This window comes from Cyprinus carpio, chromosome A13, assembly GCF_018340385.1.
Source record: "Cyprinus carpio isolate SPL01 chromosome A13, ASM1834038v1, whole genome shotgun sequence".
Taxonomy (NCBI): Eukaryota; Metazoa; Chordata; class Actinopteri; order Cypriniformes; family Cyprinidae; genus Cyprinus; species Cyprinus carpio.
Genome location: NC_056584.1, coordinates 26,316,220 through 26,335,353, shown reverse-complemented (window position 1 = coordinate 26,335,353; position 19,134 = coordinate 26,316,220). Strand labels below are relative to the sequence as shown.

At 31.2% G+C, this 19,134-nt stretch overlaps 1 protein-coding gene across 1 annotated transcript in view; it reads right to left on the bottom strand.

The window, feature by feature from the left end:
- Positions 1-19,134, bottom strand: part of LOC109065285 — a 39,852-nt gene that overhangs the window by 13,923 nt on the left and 6,795 nt on the right. The window contains exons 4-12 of the mRNA XM_042769615.1: positions 13,242-13,388; positions 12,555-12,746; positions 11,004-11,087; positions 10,492-10,610; positions 9,047-9,161; positions 8,794-8,871; positions 8,547-8,662; positions 5,008-5,155; positions 2,139-2,206 (exon numbers count right to left, since the gene is read on the bottom strand). Of these exons, the coding sequence (XP_042625549.1) occupies positions 2,139-2,206; positions 5,008-5,155; positions 8,547-8,662; positions 8,794-8,871; positions 9,047-9,161; positions 10,492-10,610; positions 11,004-11,087; positions 12,555-12,746; positions 13,242-13,388 (1,067 nt within the window). The remainder of the gene's footprint in view (positions 1-2,138; positions 2,207-5,007; positions 5,156-8,546; positions 8,663-8,793; positions 8,872-9,046; positions 9,162-10,491; positions 10,611-11,003; positions 11,088-12,554; positions 12,747-13,241; positions 13,389-19,134) is intronic.

Here is a 19,134-nt window from a genome sequence, read left to right as displayed (position 1 = left end):
TTGAAAATACTAAAACAGTGGGGGAAAGAAATCGGATGTGGAATCATTATATTAGATCCGTGGCATTACTTTCTGCTCCAAATGTGTCAATGTTATCAAACAAAATCACTTTTTGATTACATCTATATTTAATTATACAAATGAAAACTAATGCTATTATTCAACTTGTAATTTTTGTACATGAAACTATTTTACACATTGCTTAGACTGGAGAATTGTGTATCCCCAGTAAATGTCTCCATAAAAGCATAATGAGTAGGCTCTTATACTGCACGATACACAGGTGACCTCTGCTAGCAGCACTGACACAAGCAGCCATTGTTACACACCTGTTTCAGCAGCAGCCATTGTTACACACCTGTCCAATCAAAACCAAGCCAGAAGACCATCTGATGCAAAGCTTATGTTGGGATCTAACAATTAAAACCAGTCAAAAATACTGGACGAGACGGTCCATGTTTTACTGGAAATTACTCTTGTGGAAACTTTTTGTAGCATCAGTTTATGCACTATGAAATACTGAGAAAGCATGTCCAGAAGTACATCTACTCTTAGGTAAATAGTAATCAGATAAAACTTCTTGACACTTTACAAAAAAAGCATAGAGTGTAGAGGCTTTTTAGCATGCTCACACCAAGGCCGCTTTTCTTTATTTGTATTAAAAATACAAAAGCAAAAAACAGCAAAATTCAGAACATATCATTACACTCAAATAGCTGCCTTTCTTTCACCAGCACATATTTTAAAAAAAAATGTAATTTATTTCTGGGTGATCAAAGATGAATTTTCAGCATCATTACTCCAGCCTCAGTGTCACATGATCTTCAGAAATCATCATGCTGGATTTGCTGCTCAAGAAACATTTCATTATTAATAATGCTGGCTCTGATTATTATTATTTTTGTGGAAAGTATGATATGTATTTCTTCATTTTTTTGTTGTGATTAATTATTTATTTTTTTTTTAGTTATGTTTATTTTTTTATTTTTGTTTGTTATTATATTTTTGTGGAAAGCATATATATATATATATATATATATATATATATATATATATATATATATATATATACAAAAATATAGTGAAATGAACAATTGGCTCGACTAGCTGTCTTTTATGTGTGATTATTACAAATACAAGCAAATAACTGGTAAAATTGTGGAATTTTATTACAATTGCAAATAGCTGATTTTCGATTTATATATTATTAAAATTTAGTTTATTTACGTTCATGAGGTGATCAACGAGTAATTTTCCATCATCATTACTCAAACTTTCCAGTCCTGACAGATCTTCCTGATCATTCTAATAAGGCTGTTTAACAACCAGGTTCTGAATTATCAATGTTCCAAAATATAGGATGGTGCTGTCTTACATGGATTTTTGTACCATGAATAATCGTTTTTAGAAGTATCGCTTACAATTACTTGCAGTAAAAATCAGAATTAAAGTATGTTTCATGGTTGATAAATCATTGGTGGCCCACTTATTGATACATAAATTAGTATATTATTTATATATCATACTTTAAATATAAGGCATCTTTTAAAATTTAGAATGATACTGATAAATTTAAAAAACGAATATCATCATTTAATAAGTAATATTTAATATCAATAATTAATAATTAATATTAAATAAGTGTGCTGTCAAAAACCAGATGATACATTTTCTTTTTCATGATTATTTAATGAATATAAAAATTAGAAAAAGAACAGCATTCATTTGGAAATAGAAAACCTTTTGTGACATAAATCACTTTTTGATACATTTGTCACGTCCTAAGCTGAATAAAAAAGTATTACTTTCCTTTAAAAAAATAAATAATTTAAATAAGAGAACCAGCATAATAATATCCAGAGATACATCCAAGATAATCATATTACACACAATGGAGCTCTTCTTCAGCGCTAATGCGTTGTTATATCCTTGTAATTTGTTTATTTTTTTTTTTTGTTTTTTTATTGATTGTTATGAGTGTTTTCCTCTAAGATATACGTCCAAAAGATGTTATTTCAAAGCCATAATGTCAGCGGATAATGAAAAAACGTCTAGATTTGGGAGTTTTCTTTTGAGAGAATGCTGTTTGTCCTGGCGGCCTGTTTTTGCCCTCGCAGCACAATCGAAGCGCGTCATACCTCATGGAAACCTCTAGATCTGTCCTGCCAGTGTCAATAACTCCTCCAAAGGCTAAGGCTTCCTGAAGCTGTGTCTCATGAGACCACTGTGCTGCTTAGTTAGGATAGAGAGGATGTAATCCACATCCCATCCAAACCAACACGCAGAGAAAGAGGAGCCTCACATACTGCCCTCCTAAATAAAGCAGCAAACTGCACCATCATCCATGAAGAACAGCAACTGTATTTCACTCGAGAAGGGGAAGAGGAGGAGGCCAGAGGTCATTTTGCAGCATCCGGGGTTACACAATTTTGGCAAGCACTGATTGGTCTTTTCAGCATTAAGCAGCAGAAACCATAGACAGTAAAAGAAAGGCAGAAACGCTTCAGGTCCTTTCACATGACTCACGTCAGGAAATAAATTGTTTTGTTTACTGCAGAAACCATATGATATAAAATAAAAATATTAACATTAGATAAGCTAAAGGAACAAAAAATTAGCAAATGGTGCTTTTAAGCAACTAAATTGAAATAAAAGCCAATTAAAGCTAAATATAATAATTTGAATATATTAAAAATTTAATTTTTATTTTTCTGTGATCAAAAGTATGAATTTTCAGTGCAACAATTAACCTCCCGTCTTCATTCTCACATGATCTTCAAACAAATCATTTCTAAATCTGATTAAGAAACAGGTCTGATTTTTATCAATGTTAAAAAAAAGGAACGAGTACATATTTTTGTGGAAACCCATGATATTTTTTTTTTCAGAATTAGCTTAATTATAATTAAAAATCAGACCTAAAGTAATATATATTTTTAATTTAATTTGCTTTAACCAAAATATAAGGAAATAAACACATTTTTATATATATATGTTTATAACTATAATATTATACAAATAGCCAAATATTATAAAATGTTTTTGGATAATGAAATAACAAATAATCTACTGTCTCTATTATATATCGCATCCCCCATGAACAATACATTAATACGTTTACATTATTAAGTCCTGTGCATGCGTTTCATTATTTTTGCAGAACCACGATGGATACAGTTAAAGCATTCATTTGAAAATAGAAACCTTTTGTGACAATAAATCACTTTTGATACATTTAATACGTCCTTGCTGAATAAAAGTATTACTTTCCTTTAAAAAAATAAATAATTTAAATAAGAGAACCAGCATAATAATATCCAGAGATACATCCAAGATAATCATATTACACACAATGGAGCTCTTCTTCAGCGCTAATGCCTTGTAATATAACAAATGGTTTATGTTGCTTTTTTATTAATCGAATGAGGTTTTACTCTATTTTTGCAGATATACGTCCAAAAAGATGTTCTTTCAGCCATAATGTCAGCAGATATGAAAACAATCTAGATTTGGGAGTTTTGAGAGAGAATGCTGTTTGTCCTGGCGGCCCTGTTTTTGCCCTCGCAGCACACAATCGAAGAGCGTAATACCTCATGGAAAACCTCTAGATCTGTCCTGCCAGTGTCACATAACTCCTCCCAAAAGGCTATTCCATGAAGCTGCTGTCTCACAGACCACTGTGCTTTGTCAGATAGAGAGGATGTAATCCACATCCCATCCAAAACCAACACGAGAGAAGAAAGAGGAGCCTCACATACTGCCCTCCTAAATAAAGCAGCAAACTGCACCATCATCCATGAAGAACAGCAACTGTATTTCACTGGTGTGGCTGAAAGAGGAGCCAGAGGTCATTTACGTATTTGTTACGCAATTACGGCAAGCGCTCTGATTGGTCTTTTCAGCATTAAGCAGCAGAAAACGCTTTCAGGTCCTTTCACATGACTCAAGGAAGGGAAATAAATTGTTTTGTTTATCGAAGTAATGCTGAAATAAAATAAAAAATATTAACATTAGATAAACTAAGACAAAAATTACAAATGGTGCTGTTTGGCAACTAATTGAAATAAAAAAATTAAAGCTAAATATAATAAATTTAAGATATGTGTAAACATAAAAAAAATAATATTTATATATATATATATATATATATATATATAATATATATATATCTATATATATAATATATTATATATATATATTTATATATATATATATATACACACACATAATAAAAGATAGAATTAAAAGTACATTACTAAAAACCTGGATCTAAGAAGCACATGAAACAAACTAACATAATAAAACAGTAATCTGCTAAAAAAATTAAATGCAAAAACTAATTATAATAGCTAACTTTAAAATATTAATAAAATACCAAATAAATAATATAAATAATAACTTACTGCTAAAACACCTCTCAGCTTGCCAACATGACGCTACCACTGATAAGGAATAAATAGGAAAACATTATTATATGTTAAAAAATATATAATAATAAATAAATAATTTTACATTAATACTAAAATAACACTGCTAAAAACACCTTTTAAAACAAGCAGCAACAGTGAAACGTGCAATTTACTATTTATTAATTTGCACAGAGTATTTAAGTGTGTATAATACGGGCTTAGAAACCATTATTACCACTATTATCAGAAATCGAATCCCCCACTTTTTGGTTTTTGGCTTGAACACTGTGTAAAGAAATCAATTGCAGTAAAACAAGAACACTGTGTAAAGAAATCAATTGCAGTAAAACAACGAAGCAGACGCCTTGCCAACGCTCGTGTGATTTTTCTACATCCTAGTGAAATCAATGAATTTGCATAACATCAGCTTGATGCACAATTCACCAGAATTTAATGCTTTGGGAAACATATGAAAAAGGCCTCTGGGTGTCGTTTAATCATTTCCGCTCAGCAAGAAAACCAAACAAAAAAAAGAAGAAGAAAAAAAAAAACCACACAAATATAATTGTAGAATTACAGCAGAATGAAAGCTGCATACCGTAAACCCCTTCAGACGATTTTGGTTCCTCTTTAACCTCCTTTCCCATAATCTGTGTGGGTCTGTTCCCACGCTGCTCTGGGTTTCAGGGTCACTGCCATCCCTGGTTAACGAGGGTGTGGAGGGGAGCTGAGCTGCTTTTTCCTTTCTACAAACACAAACACTCAGCCATCAAATCAAGCTGCCAGGGGGGCAGGCCCGGAGGCCGAAGCCAAGAACACCGAAGCTTCAGCACTGGGTTAATCATGTCCACGCTGCATTCACATTTGCTGTCACTCAATAGCGATTTATTACAGTGACTGTGATAGCAGATTACACATCTGGTTATTAGGAACTTTTCCAAATATTAAGCAATGTTTTCGAAACAAAGCTACTTAGACACATGACTAAAACACACTACATCATGTCTTAGAAATAAATATGCACATGGGAATAAAGAAAAATAATATTATATGATATTATTATATTATATTATAGTATATTATATTTATATTATATTATATTATATTATATTATAAACACTAGTTTTTTACACATGCAGCAAAGTAAAGTGTTTTACACATTAACATTTATATGAAGTAAAGTGTAAAGAAATTATAATAATAAAGTGTTTTTACACATTAACATTATAATAATAAATTTATATTTATAAATAATTAATTTATTTTAATAAAATTAAATTAATACAAATTAAATTAATTTTATAATTAATACAATTGTAATTATAATTATATATAAATCATAACAATATAATTAATATTATATTACACACACTACACACATTAGTAATAAAATTTATAATTATAATTAATAAAAAATTCATTTATTTTAATTATACTACATTTTTAATAGCATTATATTACTGAGCATTATATTATATTATATTATATTATATTATATTATATACAATTAGAAATAAATAAATACATTTATTGTTTATATTAATAACATTTTTTAATTAAATATTTATAATTATATATCATAATATAACATACATAATAAATAACATTTTTATCATTTTTATTAATATATTTTCATGATTATAGAATTTTTATTTATAAATATAAATCTATATAAATTATATATTTAATTTCTATATTCTAACTGATTATATTACGTACACACTATTTTACATTTTCACTGATTTAAGAAAATGTGAATAGCTTTTGGTTTTGCAAAGTTTGCCACAATGACGCTAATGCCAATTACAAGTAATGCAGAATAAGGAAAAGCATTATTATATATTAAAATATGATAAAACAATAAATAAATATGTAATGCACATAACATGCAATGTAAATAATCAAATCCAGGTTCAGGCTTACGTTTTCACGTTTCGGGACACATGCAATGAGACTTGAGACTTCCTTTAAAAAACATCACTCTTAGGGAACATAAAACCTGCATTTTGTCCTGTGAGTTCATTTCGTTTCTAAAAGTAACAATGATTAATGGTGCTGACTAGAGCGAGTGGATGTGAACAACGACACCATACAGTATCCGGCCTGACTTTATCCCATTCATAAATTCAGTCATACATAATCCATAAATTAACGTTAACTGCTCCAAATTCAAGACATACACAATATACAATACAGAACCACTGTATAACACCAGGGACGGTCAGAAATGGTTTTTAACAACCCACATATTAACATAATCTTTTTATATTATGATTTCCATACAGAGTAACTCTTATTAATTTCCCTCAGAAACGTCTCACTGGGGCTGTGAACTTTTACTACGTTCACAGAACAGAAACGAGTCTAGTAAACTATTGCCCTGAATACATCTGCATTGCACAAATAAACTTTTGCATTTAATATAAGGAATTAATTCAAGTAATTACAGGGATAAACATACTTCATCCTCAACCGAAGGCATAAGGAGGAGATGCCAGTCTTTCCGCAGAAAGCACACTATTTATTATGACTAACTGGGCTCAAGAGCAGGAATCGCAGACTTTTAAACCTCAAACGATGATGAAATCAATACAGACGCCTTAATAAAATACAAAACAAGCTCAAACTTGGACTTGGTGGCCAAACTGCAACAAACAAACAAACAAATGAGAGTTTAAGAGTATTTTCCAACCAAATTTGATACCAGATGTTTTGTTTTGGTGTTTAGTGTTTTAAAATGTTATGCTAATCAGGAGGAAAAAATGGTAATTGGTGTGTTTAATAATTACTAATTATAATTACAACTAACCAGATGTTTTGTTTTAATATCATTATTACTTATAATTACTGTATTATATATATATATCTCATATATATATATTATATATATAATATATATATATATATATATCTATATAGCAATTATAATTATTTATTGGTTAAATTCAATATTTATTTGCATAATTATTGTTTGTTTAATATATGCATTTATTTTAATTTTTCAATATAATTAATTATTAGCTTTATATGTATTTTACATTATATTATTTCACCATTATATTATTGTTTGTTATTGTGTATTCAACTATTTAATGACAGTACTTATAACAATTATAATTTATTAAAAATAAAGCATAATAATATAAAATAATGTATACAAATATATATATTTGTGTGTGTTTAAGTTAGATTTTATAGTAATGACATATATAAAATAAATAAGTACGACAGCAAATATAATATATTTGATATAATATAATAATTAGATGAAATATTTATATATGTATTTATTTAAAATTTAATAATTAAATGACTATTTAAATAAAGTAATTATTATTTATATAACATTAACAATTATAAATACTATAAAATATAATCATTAAAATATTTGTATTTTAAATATTTAAAAATATAATAATATTATCATTAGTATTCTTATTAGCTATTTGATAATTATTTTAATAATTACATGAATATTTATACATGTGTAATGTAATAATTATTTAAATAATACTTATAATTTACTAATAAAAAGAAGTAAAAAAAAAAAAGTATTATTTTACCATTAGCAACTTATGCATCTTGATTAAACATCTGTATTGCCAAATTCAACTCTTATGCATTGAATATAAGGAATAAATTTCTCTAATTACATAATTTATATGATTAACTGGGCTGGGGAGACTTTTAAACCTCCAACATTGATGAAATCAATGCGGACGCTTTAGATGATGGAGCAATAAAACACAAAACAAGCTCAAACTTGGATTCATTGAGCAAACTGCAAAAAAAACAAACAAAGAGAGTTTATGCGTTGTTTCCAACAAAATTCAATATTGTTTTAGTGTTTAGTGTTTCAAAATGTTACACTAAACAGAAGGAAAAATTCAGATCAGTAATTGGTAGCATTATGAAAATAAGCACATAACTTTTATATGCATCTAATTATGATTTGGAAGTGGTTTCCTGGCCGTGTCCCATGCGGTTGCTGCTGGGGAATACAAATGCAACAAAAACAGGATTGTGGAAAGCGCCTTCGGCTCTGTGGAAACCCCATTATGTAGGGAAATGGCTCTTGTCCCTGAGAGGACACCGTAGGGCTTGTGTGGTTTATAACTCTGCTGGACTGAGAGTTACCTGAGAGTCTTCTGGAGGACGTCCCAGCAGTCTTTCACCTCGCTCTGCTTCTGTGTGACGCGGGCCGCCAGCGCCGGGTGCAGGTTGGAGAGCTGGGAAACGCTCACATCCAGCATCTGAAACCACACAGAACGACAGGAAAACAAACGGCCGTCAGGATGGTGTTTGACACCGAGCTGGACCATGAACTAACACGTTTAGGGTCAAGCGTGTGACTATAATGGGATGTGAATTTTGGATCGCGCACCATGATTTGACTGGCAACGTCCCGAATTTCCCCGTCTCTGGCGATTTCCACTCCGTTGCTCGCAGAGAGGCTTTTTCTCTGGATGAGAAGTTAAAAAAGGAGAGCAAACCGTAAATAACATTCTTAGATTACATCAGAGTGTAAACAAACTCTGTTATATTTGTATCAAAGGACACGTCGAAGCGAAGCGCCACAGATTCTGGCTTTCCTGTGGGGTTTGAACAGAAATAGCACAACGAAGCAAAATCACTACCATGTTGTTGATGGAACAGACAATGTTATCGGCCTGCTGGTAGAAGGACGAGACTTCGAGGGCGAGCTGGAGATTCTCCTGATATTCTTTCAAGTGCAACTGGGCCTTCAGCCACCTATGTAGTTAATAAATAAAAATAAATAATAAATAACAAAACTTAATAATAATATATAAAATTGTTAAATTATAATATTTGCATAATTATTATTATTTGTATATGTATTATTTAATTATTCATATAATGATGATTATTATTAGCTTTGAATATTATTTGAATATTTGTGCATTTATTTGTATTATGCATGTATTATAAAAATTATATATATATATATACGTACAGTATATACACACACACACACACACAGTGGAGATCAAAATTAGAAAACAATCTATAAATACTTGATTTTTTTCTGGTTTCTAAGCCAGAACTTTGTTGCCAAATATTATCCAGAGGTCTTCAGTCAGGTTTAGGTCAGGACTTTTCATTATTTAAGTGTTTTCAGCTTCAAGGAACTGCTTTACCCATTTGTCTTTGGCTGATTGGGAGATGCTTGCAGGGAAGGAACTGCATGTTGCTGAAGGAGGTTCTGATAAACATTTGCATTCACCTGCCATGTATCTGTATAAGAGACCAAACTCCTGCTGCAGAAAACATCCCCAAACCATCACACCTCCTCCTCCAGCTTTCACTGATTCTTTACACACTCAGCTTCAGTTTTTTGTAGAGTTTGACGCTGAACTTAATGTTTCCCATCAGACCCAAATAAAATAAACTTGCTCTCATCACTAAAATGAAGTTTGGACCAGTTCGTTTGACGCTGAACTTAATGTTTCCCATCAGACCCAAATAAAATAAACTTGCTTTCTTTCTGCTGATGAGAGGCTTGATCACTGCAGAGAACACTTTCAGTCTGACTTCTCTTAAACAACCGAGACAGATCCAGACCCTGTTCAGAGCTGAACTGATGAGCAATTCCAGCTGCAGTGCTGAACCGATTCCTCATTGAGAGTCTCAGTATCCTGTCCTCTCTTTCATCTAGATTGATTGATGTATGTATTATTTTTTGTTTTTTTTCGTTACCCAGCTCGTTGTAAAGCTCGAAAAGCTGCAATACTTGAGAAATCACAGATTTTGAATGACAAACTTCTCATGCAGTAATAAAAATTGGAGGAATGCTGCTGTTAAATAGGGTCTGTCAGATAATTAAGGAATTAGCATCAGGTACCAGATTAACACCAATAACTTGGAGGTATCTGAAAGGAGGTATTTTGATCAGTTCTTTTTCAAATATCTAATTTAAGTTTTTTATACTGTGCTTCAGAATACAATTAATTTATGAAATATGCTAACTTCCAATAGGACTAAGCAGTGACCTTGACATTTAGGAAATTGTAGGTTGTCCTCTAATTTTGATCTCCACTGTATTGTTATCACGTGCACTAACATTTTGTTGATATGTTTCCTGCGGGTTGAGATGGTCTTTCCTTCAGTCTTCCCCTGTTTTTCCAGTCTGAGGGCCATATGATTGATCTCCTCGTGAAGATTATGATATAGCTGCTCATCCTGAAAGAAAGTCAGACACACAAGGTTTCCTGAGCGCTAATGATCTTACATTTAACCAAGCCTCATTTCTTCCAGGTGCTTGGATTGCATTTTTGGCTAATATCCCCAACCCTAAAAGTACAACTGCCTGTTTCAATTGGCTTTATGGATGCTAGTGAAGCAGTGACATCTGTGAGAAAGTACAATGAATGACGGTCTGTATGTGTGTAAGAGGAAGGTCTCAGCCTTTTGGACTTTGCACTGCAAATCAGAAGCACTCGCTAACATACAGGTAAACAACTGGACGATAAAACAGACACTCTCAAAAAAGCCAATTTTTTCCCCAGAAGTGATAAGTGAGGCCTGCTGAGAATTTAGCAGCAATTTCAGTGTTTGCTGTCTAGAATCACCCACCTGTTTCAAATCCAGTATCTTCCTGGTAAGCTGCATCTTGTCAGCGTTTTCCCCAAGGATGCTGGCCAGCGATTGTTCCTGCTCCTGCTGACACATATAAAAGCTTTACAGACCTGAATTGTTGTAGCCCAGCGATTGTTTTTTTTTTAATGCAGCTACTGTTGTTTTAAATGAACCTGGCTACCATGGTGAGACGTCAAACAGACTTGATAAGAAACACCTCTGCTTCTTGGATGCAGATGCGAAGCAGGCCAAAGATTAATCAGTGAAGGGAAACAGTAAGAAAGAATAATATGACCAAAATCCCATTAGGAAACAAATATTCTAATGTGTCCCATTAGGAAACAAATATTCTAATGTGAAAATGTACATGGGTCATTCTATGTTTTATTGCAAACCAAACATTTTATAAATTAAGTGCATTTCAAAACATACTGTAAATTCTTATATATATGTATTTATATTAATATGTGTATATACATATATATATATACTCTATATATATATATATATATATATATACACACACACATACACATATACACACACATGTATATATACCAAAGTTTGATGACAACAACAATTTGACGACAATTAATGTTTGTTAAATCTGTGTATAATGCAGAAACAAATTCTGATGTCTTTGGTGTTATATTCAACTAAAAGTGGCATTTATCATGAAAAATATTAAATATTATAAAGTTTCTGTCATTTTTATCATTTATTTGTATTTATCATGTATTTTATCATTTACACGATCAGTAAGCTCTGAAACTTATGGTAGATTAATAATAAAATACTGATAAATGTAGAATTCAATTTTTAACCCAATTTTTATTTTACACACACACACACACACACACACACACACACACACACACACACACACACACACACACACACACACACACACACACACACACATTAATAGTTAGCAGGTAAATCTCATGTAACCTGTCAATAACATTTTAAAAATGTATATAATTAATTTATACATTTTACTGACAAAATCAAACATACATACAATACACATCATGGTTGTTGTACTGCCTTAAAATAAAACTAATTTGAATTTTTTTCATTGTAATTGCAAATTTAAATGAACAAATTTTAAAATTGTAATAAATTGTATTACAAAATGTTTTTAATGTATTACATTAATTACATTAATTAAAATCATTTAAAAATAAAAGAAATTACAAAAAAGATCAAAAGTGAAGCATCTGGACGCATTAAAGTATGTACAATAAATCAGAATTTTATTCAAAATCTGTTTTCAGGAAAATATGTCATGAAGATGTCAATGCAAAAAAAAGTATAGTGCCTAAAAATATCCTTATTTTACTTATATTTTTCTTTAAAATATAAATTATTATTATTATTATTATTATTTTTACTACGAATTTAAAGTGACAGGTTTCGTGAGGTTCATCCTAACACAGAATCACCAACATGTCTCCATGTTCTCTGTTATTTAAAACATTATTGATTTAGGACAAAACCCAAAAACTATAGTTAATTACTATAACTAGGTTTAGTGGTGTGTTTAACCTTCTCTCTGATCCACGCCTCCAGACGGTCCACCTTCTTATTAAACTCCTGGAGAGTTTTAGCCCCGCCCATCGCCTTGATGTGATTGGCTGCCGTCTGTTTGAGCGCGTTCCATTGGTCGCGGATCTGAGCCAGCTGTTTCTTCACCAGGTCAGACGTCGGGTTAAGCTTGCACATTAATTGCTCTCCCATCTGCACAAACATTCAGCAGCGCTACATGAGCAACAAAAGACCTATGGTCCGCTACAACAACAGCTTAATCACATCAGCGCGTCCTCGTTCTCTGACTAACAGGAGATCCTGCTTTGCAACCCACCAGGGACGTGTGTCAGCAGTGGTTAATCATTTGCGACATCATATTTCAAAATGAAGGGAAAAGGACAAATTTAGCATCTGTGCTGGTACAAAAAAGAATGGAACGACTTGAGATTTGATGTGATTTTGGTCGTCTCATAAAAAGCTTTCTGAGGCTCTGCAGGTCTCGTCAAAGCTGAGCTGTTAGAATTGTGTTTTGACAAGTCGACATTAAAAAGAAATTATGATTGTTACCATAACAATTTGTAAATGTTTTGCCGTTTATTTGCAAAAGGGAGAACTTCTTTTGTTGATTTTGGCTGAGGGACCTGTTGAAACCTGACGGTGATTCATCAATCTTTTACTCTCCTAATGAAGACGGTTTGTCCTCACCTGGTTGAGCTGAATGACGGTGTTCTCGAAGTCCTTCAAATCTCTCTGGAGGGTTTGACAAAGTTCCTCCCAGTCGGTCAGAGGACATCTGTGGATGTTACTGGTGTCCTTCAGGTCTCGCAGCTTCGCTCTGATCCACGTCTCAGCCTGCGGGACACGAGCATAAAACACTTAGCCTACTTCAAAATCTAGATCTTACCTTCCTAAAAATGATTCAAAAATGATTTTCTTATGTAGTATTTTTGTAAATGCACTTAAGAGGCAAAATGTTAAGACTTAAGATATTAAGTCTTGTTTTCTGAAAAATGTATCAAAATTAAGCGAGTTTATACTTTAAACAAGAAACTCACTGAATGTTGATACATTTTTCAGAAAATAAGATTTAATATCTTAAGTTATTTTCCTTTTCAAGTAAATATCGTGATTTAAGAATTTAGAGATATTTCTAATGGCAAGACAAAACAAGACAAAAATACTGAGTATATATACATTTTTTTTGTTTTGCAGTGTGAACAAAAATGTTAAGCAGCAAAATGGTTTACAACATCAATATTATGAAAAGTTTATTATGTATCAAATCAGCATATTAGAAGGATCATGTGACACTAAAGACTGATGTAATGATGCTGAAAATACAGCTTTGATCACAGGAATAAATTACATCTTGAAAGATATTAAAATAGAAAACAGCTATATCAAATTCTAATTCTTTTACTATGTTTTTGATCAAATAAATGCAGACTTGATGAACAAAAGATACATCAAAACACACAAAAAAATCTTACCAACCACAAATTTATTAATGCTAGTGCATATACATTTTATATTTTATGTAAAAATTCTAATAGAATAGAATAAAATAGAATAGAATAATGCACTACAAAAATTTTTGTGTGTTTTTGTATTGTTTTCTATCACAACTATCTAAACATCCTTGAATCAAGACACATTTAATTGAGAAGCAAAATGACTGAGATAATTGTGATATTAATTATTATAATTAAGATAAGTTAATGAGATATTAAGTCTTGTTTTTGTTTTGATAGGTTTTGCTTAAAATAAGAAAAAAAACATCCACCAAAGGGGTAAGAAAAATAATCTTAATTCAAATGTAAAACAAAATTATTTTTCTTATTATGGGTTAAGAATGTTTAGATATTTGTAATGGAAAACAAAAAATATTTTTGCAACATATAATATAATATAATATAATATAATATAATATAATATAATATAATATAATATCATATAATATAATATAATATAATATAATATAATATAATATTAAAAGAATATAAATTCATTTACATATAAATGTACTTTTTCTAAATGTAACTCAGTTGGAAACTTTTTACAGTGAGGTCTATTAAGACAGTAAATTAAAACAAAACCATACAGCAGTTCACTCTACAAAAGTGCATTTTGTTCTAAAAGTGAAGTGCTGGTAACTATTAGAGTACAGCAGATATGTTACAGTCGTGTTGAGACAGAAAATAATATAATATATTTAATAATATAATATAATATAAATATAATATAATATAATATAATATAATATAATATAATATCCTTAACTAAAAGAGTAAATATCAATAATTGTTATAAATACTATGCAATAAAATAAAATAAAATAAAATAAAATAAAATAAAATAAAATAAAATAAAATATTGAATTGTTTCAGAACAAAGATTTGAAGTCACTGGAAGAGAATTTTACTACCTCTAAAGAAACCTGGTCAAAACAAATGTCAGTTCTATGCAAAATGACCAATTTCTAAACTATTCAGGCTGGATCACATCAAAGGGGATGTTAGTTTCATCCTTTCTGTGTTTTTTTTTTTTCTTTGGATTTTATTGTTAATGCTTGAAACATGAACACATGTCGAGACACTTAAGGCCCATTTTACGCTCGCTTAGCTTTCTGAGAGCACTCTGGAAACACAATATTAGGCAAATAGATTTTAAAAGCAGCACATGTGCGAAGTTACAGTCGCTGTCTATTATTTCACGCCGAGGAAAGTGAAGTTCCTCTGTGACTTCTTGTTTTTGAAGAAAACAGCGATCACTTATGTCTCGACTTACAGAAACATCATCGGGAGATTGCTCACCGTTTCTCAGATATCACGTTATGAGCAGTGAAGGTTTCTTTTGGCTGGAGCTCACAGTGTGTTGCATAAGGCTTTTGAAAGCACAGTTTCTGGCCATGTTTGCACTGCGTGAATAGAAACCAGCTGGCTGAGTCCAGATAGGTCCTAGACATGTTTATTTGGTATGAACACAATGTATGACCACTGGCAGTCCTCAAGAAGCCCACCCACATCAGCACAAACCAAAGGATTGTAAAATGAAGCTGTCATTTCTGCAAGACTAAATGCAAAGCCAATAAAACCAACATATCGGGCTAAATATAAGGAGACAGCTTAGGATAATTATTAGTGCTGCTGGCTACAGAAACCATCAATATTGCTATTGGACATATTAAAATATTAAACTTTGCCTAATAATTCATCCCAGACAGAGAGACATGATTAATTTCTGAGGAGACCGTCTGTTATTACTTTTACTTGACAATGTTTTTAATATATAAAATCAAGTTAATTCATGTGCACTATAAATTATTTCATTCAACTTCAGCTTCAAAACATTTTTAAGTATAATCAAATTGGCTGTACAAGTCAACTTATTTTTAAAAACCTCGTCTGGTTGAATCTCGTATAATGCAGTGTTAGTTTAGTATTAGAGATACTATTGTAGTTTTTTATTTACATTTTGAATCAGTTTATATATATATAAATATGTGTGTGTGTGTGTGTGTGTGTGTGTGTGTGTGTGTGTGTGTGTGTGTGTTTGTGTGTGTATTTATTTATTCCATTTTAAATTTTTAAGTTATTTAAAGTTTTAGTAATTTTGTCGTTTTTAATAGCTTTTTTAAACTTCTATAAAGTTTTCATTCATTTTTATTTCTCTTTTAGTTATTTTAGTACATCAAGTTAAACTAATGGAAAATATTTCTAATCCGTTTTTATTTCTATAATTTTGTTATTTTCATATTTTGCATTTTAATTTCCATTTTATTTTAATTGTATTTAATTTTATTAAAATGTTGTCATTTTTAATATTTGTATTTTTTATTAATTTTTATCTGTTTTAGCGATATTTGTATATCAAGTTAAACTAATGTAAAATATTTCGAATCAGTTTTTATTTTTATCTTTTTAGTTTTAATTGTAGTTAAACGTTTTAGTCATTTCGTTGTGTTCTTCATTTTAATAGTTTGTCCTCTTTTTTTAAAAAAAAATATATATATACTGTATTATATGAATTTCATTTTTAATTTGAGTTATTTTAGTACATCAAGTTAAACTGACTTAAAATTAGTAATCTTGCCTTGGCAAAGAGATGAAATAAAAAAAGTTATATTTTATTTTATTTCAGTTAATGTTTATTTCAAGTAACCTTTTTTGTTAAGTTTTAGTTTCAAGTTGAAATTGGCAAAATATGATAAATCATGAAAATACATATTCTGCCATGACTTACTGATCATATCGTTTTTATCGTGGTCTCAGAGGTTCAGTATAAAGCCAAAACTTTCTCACATCAAAAACACGCAGGAGATACACATCACATGTGGACAAGAAAAACAAACCCGCCACAATGCTTGGCAAGATCTCACAGTGTAGATAAAAATAATATGATGTCACTTCTAATAAAAGATCAGCTATTATTTTTAATGGCTTCCCACAGGCTCAAAGGTATTTTAATTTTTTGGGGCTTTTTTAAAATCTCTATCGTCTCATTTCTACCCCACCGTGACGAGAAACCCATGACTTCATACTTTGTTTCTTCCGCTTCCCTTTAAAACAATAGTCTGTTTAAAAAAAAAAAATATTTAGTTAATAATGAATGTTTTTTTGGTGTGATGATGCGGGTAGTGATGGTATTTTTAAATTTTTTCTTTGAGTAAATTAGCAAAAGGAGAACCTGCACTGTGAAACTGATATCTAACAGGTTATTTAGTTAGGAAATGATTGACTGATAAGTGAAAACTCTTCCTCATACCTGTGGTTAGTATGTGTTTTGTTGATGAGACACCAGCATTCAAAAGTTTGGGGTCAGTAAGATTTTTTAATGTTTTTGAAAGAAGTCTCTTCTGCTCATCAAGGCTGCATTTATTTCATAAACTCTACAGTAAAAAAGAAAAATTGTGAAACATTTTTACAATTTAAAATAAATGCTTCTATTTGAATATGTTGTAAAATGTAATTTATTCCTGTGATCAAAGTTGAATTTTCAGCATCATTACTCCAGTATTCAGTGTCACATTATCCTTCAGAAATCATTGTAATATGCTGATTTGCTGCTCAAGAAACATTTCTGATTTTTTATTAATGATCAAACCATTTTTACATGATTTTTTGATGTATAGAAAGTTCAAAATAACTTTTAATTTATTTGTAACATTATAAACGTCTCTACTGTCACTTTTGATCAATTTAATGCATCTTGCCGAATAAATGTATAATGTAAAAAATTCTAAAAAGTTCTAAATTGTATTGTACTGTATATTTAAGGAAAGACGTAAGCCATATCTAGAAACCAGAATATCACAAAAATATGATGGGGTGCTACCATAACAACCACCTAGCAACATCCTAGCAACAAGAGAACACCTCAGCGACTCCATAGCAACACCCTTGGCAACTGCAGAACACAGAAGCATTGTGCAACTTTTAAACAGGCAAACACATTTCCTTAAAACAACAACAACAACAACCATATCTAGTTTCTTTTAATTATAGAAATGATAAAATTAACCCATTTTTATGTGAATCCCTAAAGGGTTTTAATGGGCAATTAAATCGACTTTTTGACTTTAATTCACCTTTCTTAAACGCAGGCCAATTTCCACATCCTTGACTCTATAATTCTATGCTAACACAGATTCAACAGTGCGATCAGTCAACCGAATCGCCCATAAGAGATGGAGGCTTTGCCCAACACGAATATTCATCCAAAGGCCATTTCCTAAACAAATGGCAGCTTTTCTACATCCTATTAACGTGTTACGAGTCCTGATGCTCGTCTGTCGTCTAAAACACTGTGCTGCCCACTTCACTTCAGCTCAGTAAATCTCACAGGTTACACGGGCTTCTGAGAGCAGCAGCTGCGTCCTGAAGCAAATATCCTCGAAAAATTTCCTTGTATGTCAGCGCGAGCGTGGCGATGAGATAACGCGAGCGCTCGAGCGGCTCAGTTTAGTCTCAGAAGGCGTGAATAGACAGGGCCAAACAATGATCTCATCCCAAAATAATTGCTTCTCTTGTGGTTGTTCCCTTCCCTCCCACTCCCCTGTTCTCCTGTGCTGCGCTCTCTAAATTTTGAGAAAAAGAGCGAAAGAAAAGAAACAGAGGGGCTTGAACGGGGTCAGAAGGGCCAGGACGCTCTGTTATCTCCAATGCATTTTTTGTTTTTGTCTGTAACCTCAAAGTGTAATTTTCCACATTAGTGATGCAACCATTCAACGGATTCAGTTTAGCTACCTATCCAAGAGACACAAAGACAATGTCATTCTAGCGATGCTAGAAATATTAAAACAAAGACTACATTTCAGCCGAGAAGGTGAAGCAAAACGAATGGTGAATGAATGAACGTACAGGATTGATTTCATCCCAAATCAAGAAGAATTCAATTAGAAATTCTACACAAAGAAAATGAAGCAAGCTTCCCCCCACCACCCCCTTTTTTCATTTTTCATTTTCCATTTTGATTTTGTTTTATATTGATATGATAGTAATGATTTATTTTTATATAATATAAAATACATATTTTATATAATAAAATGTTTTTATATTATTAAAAACTATATTTCAATTGTTAGTATAATTTGCACTAC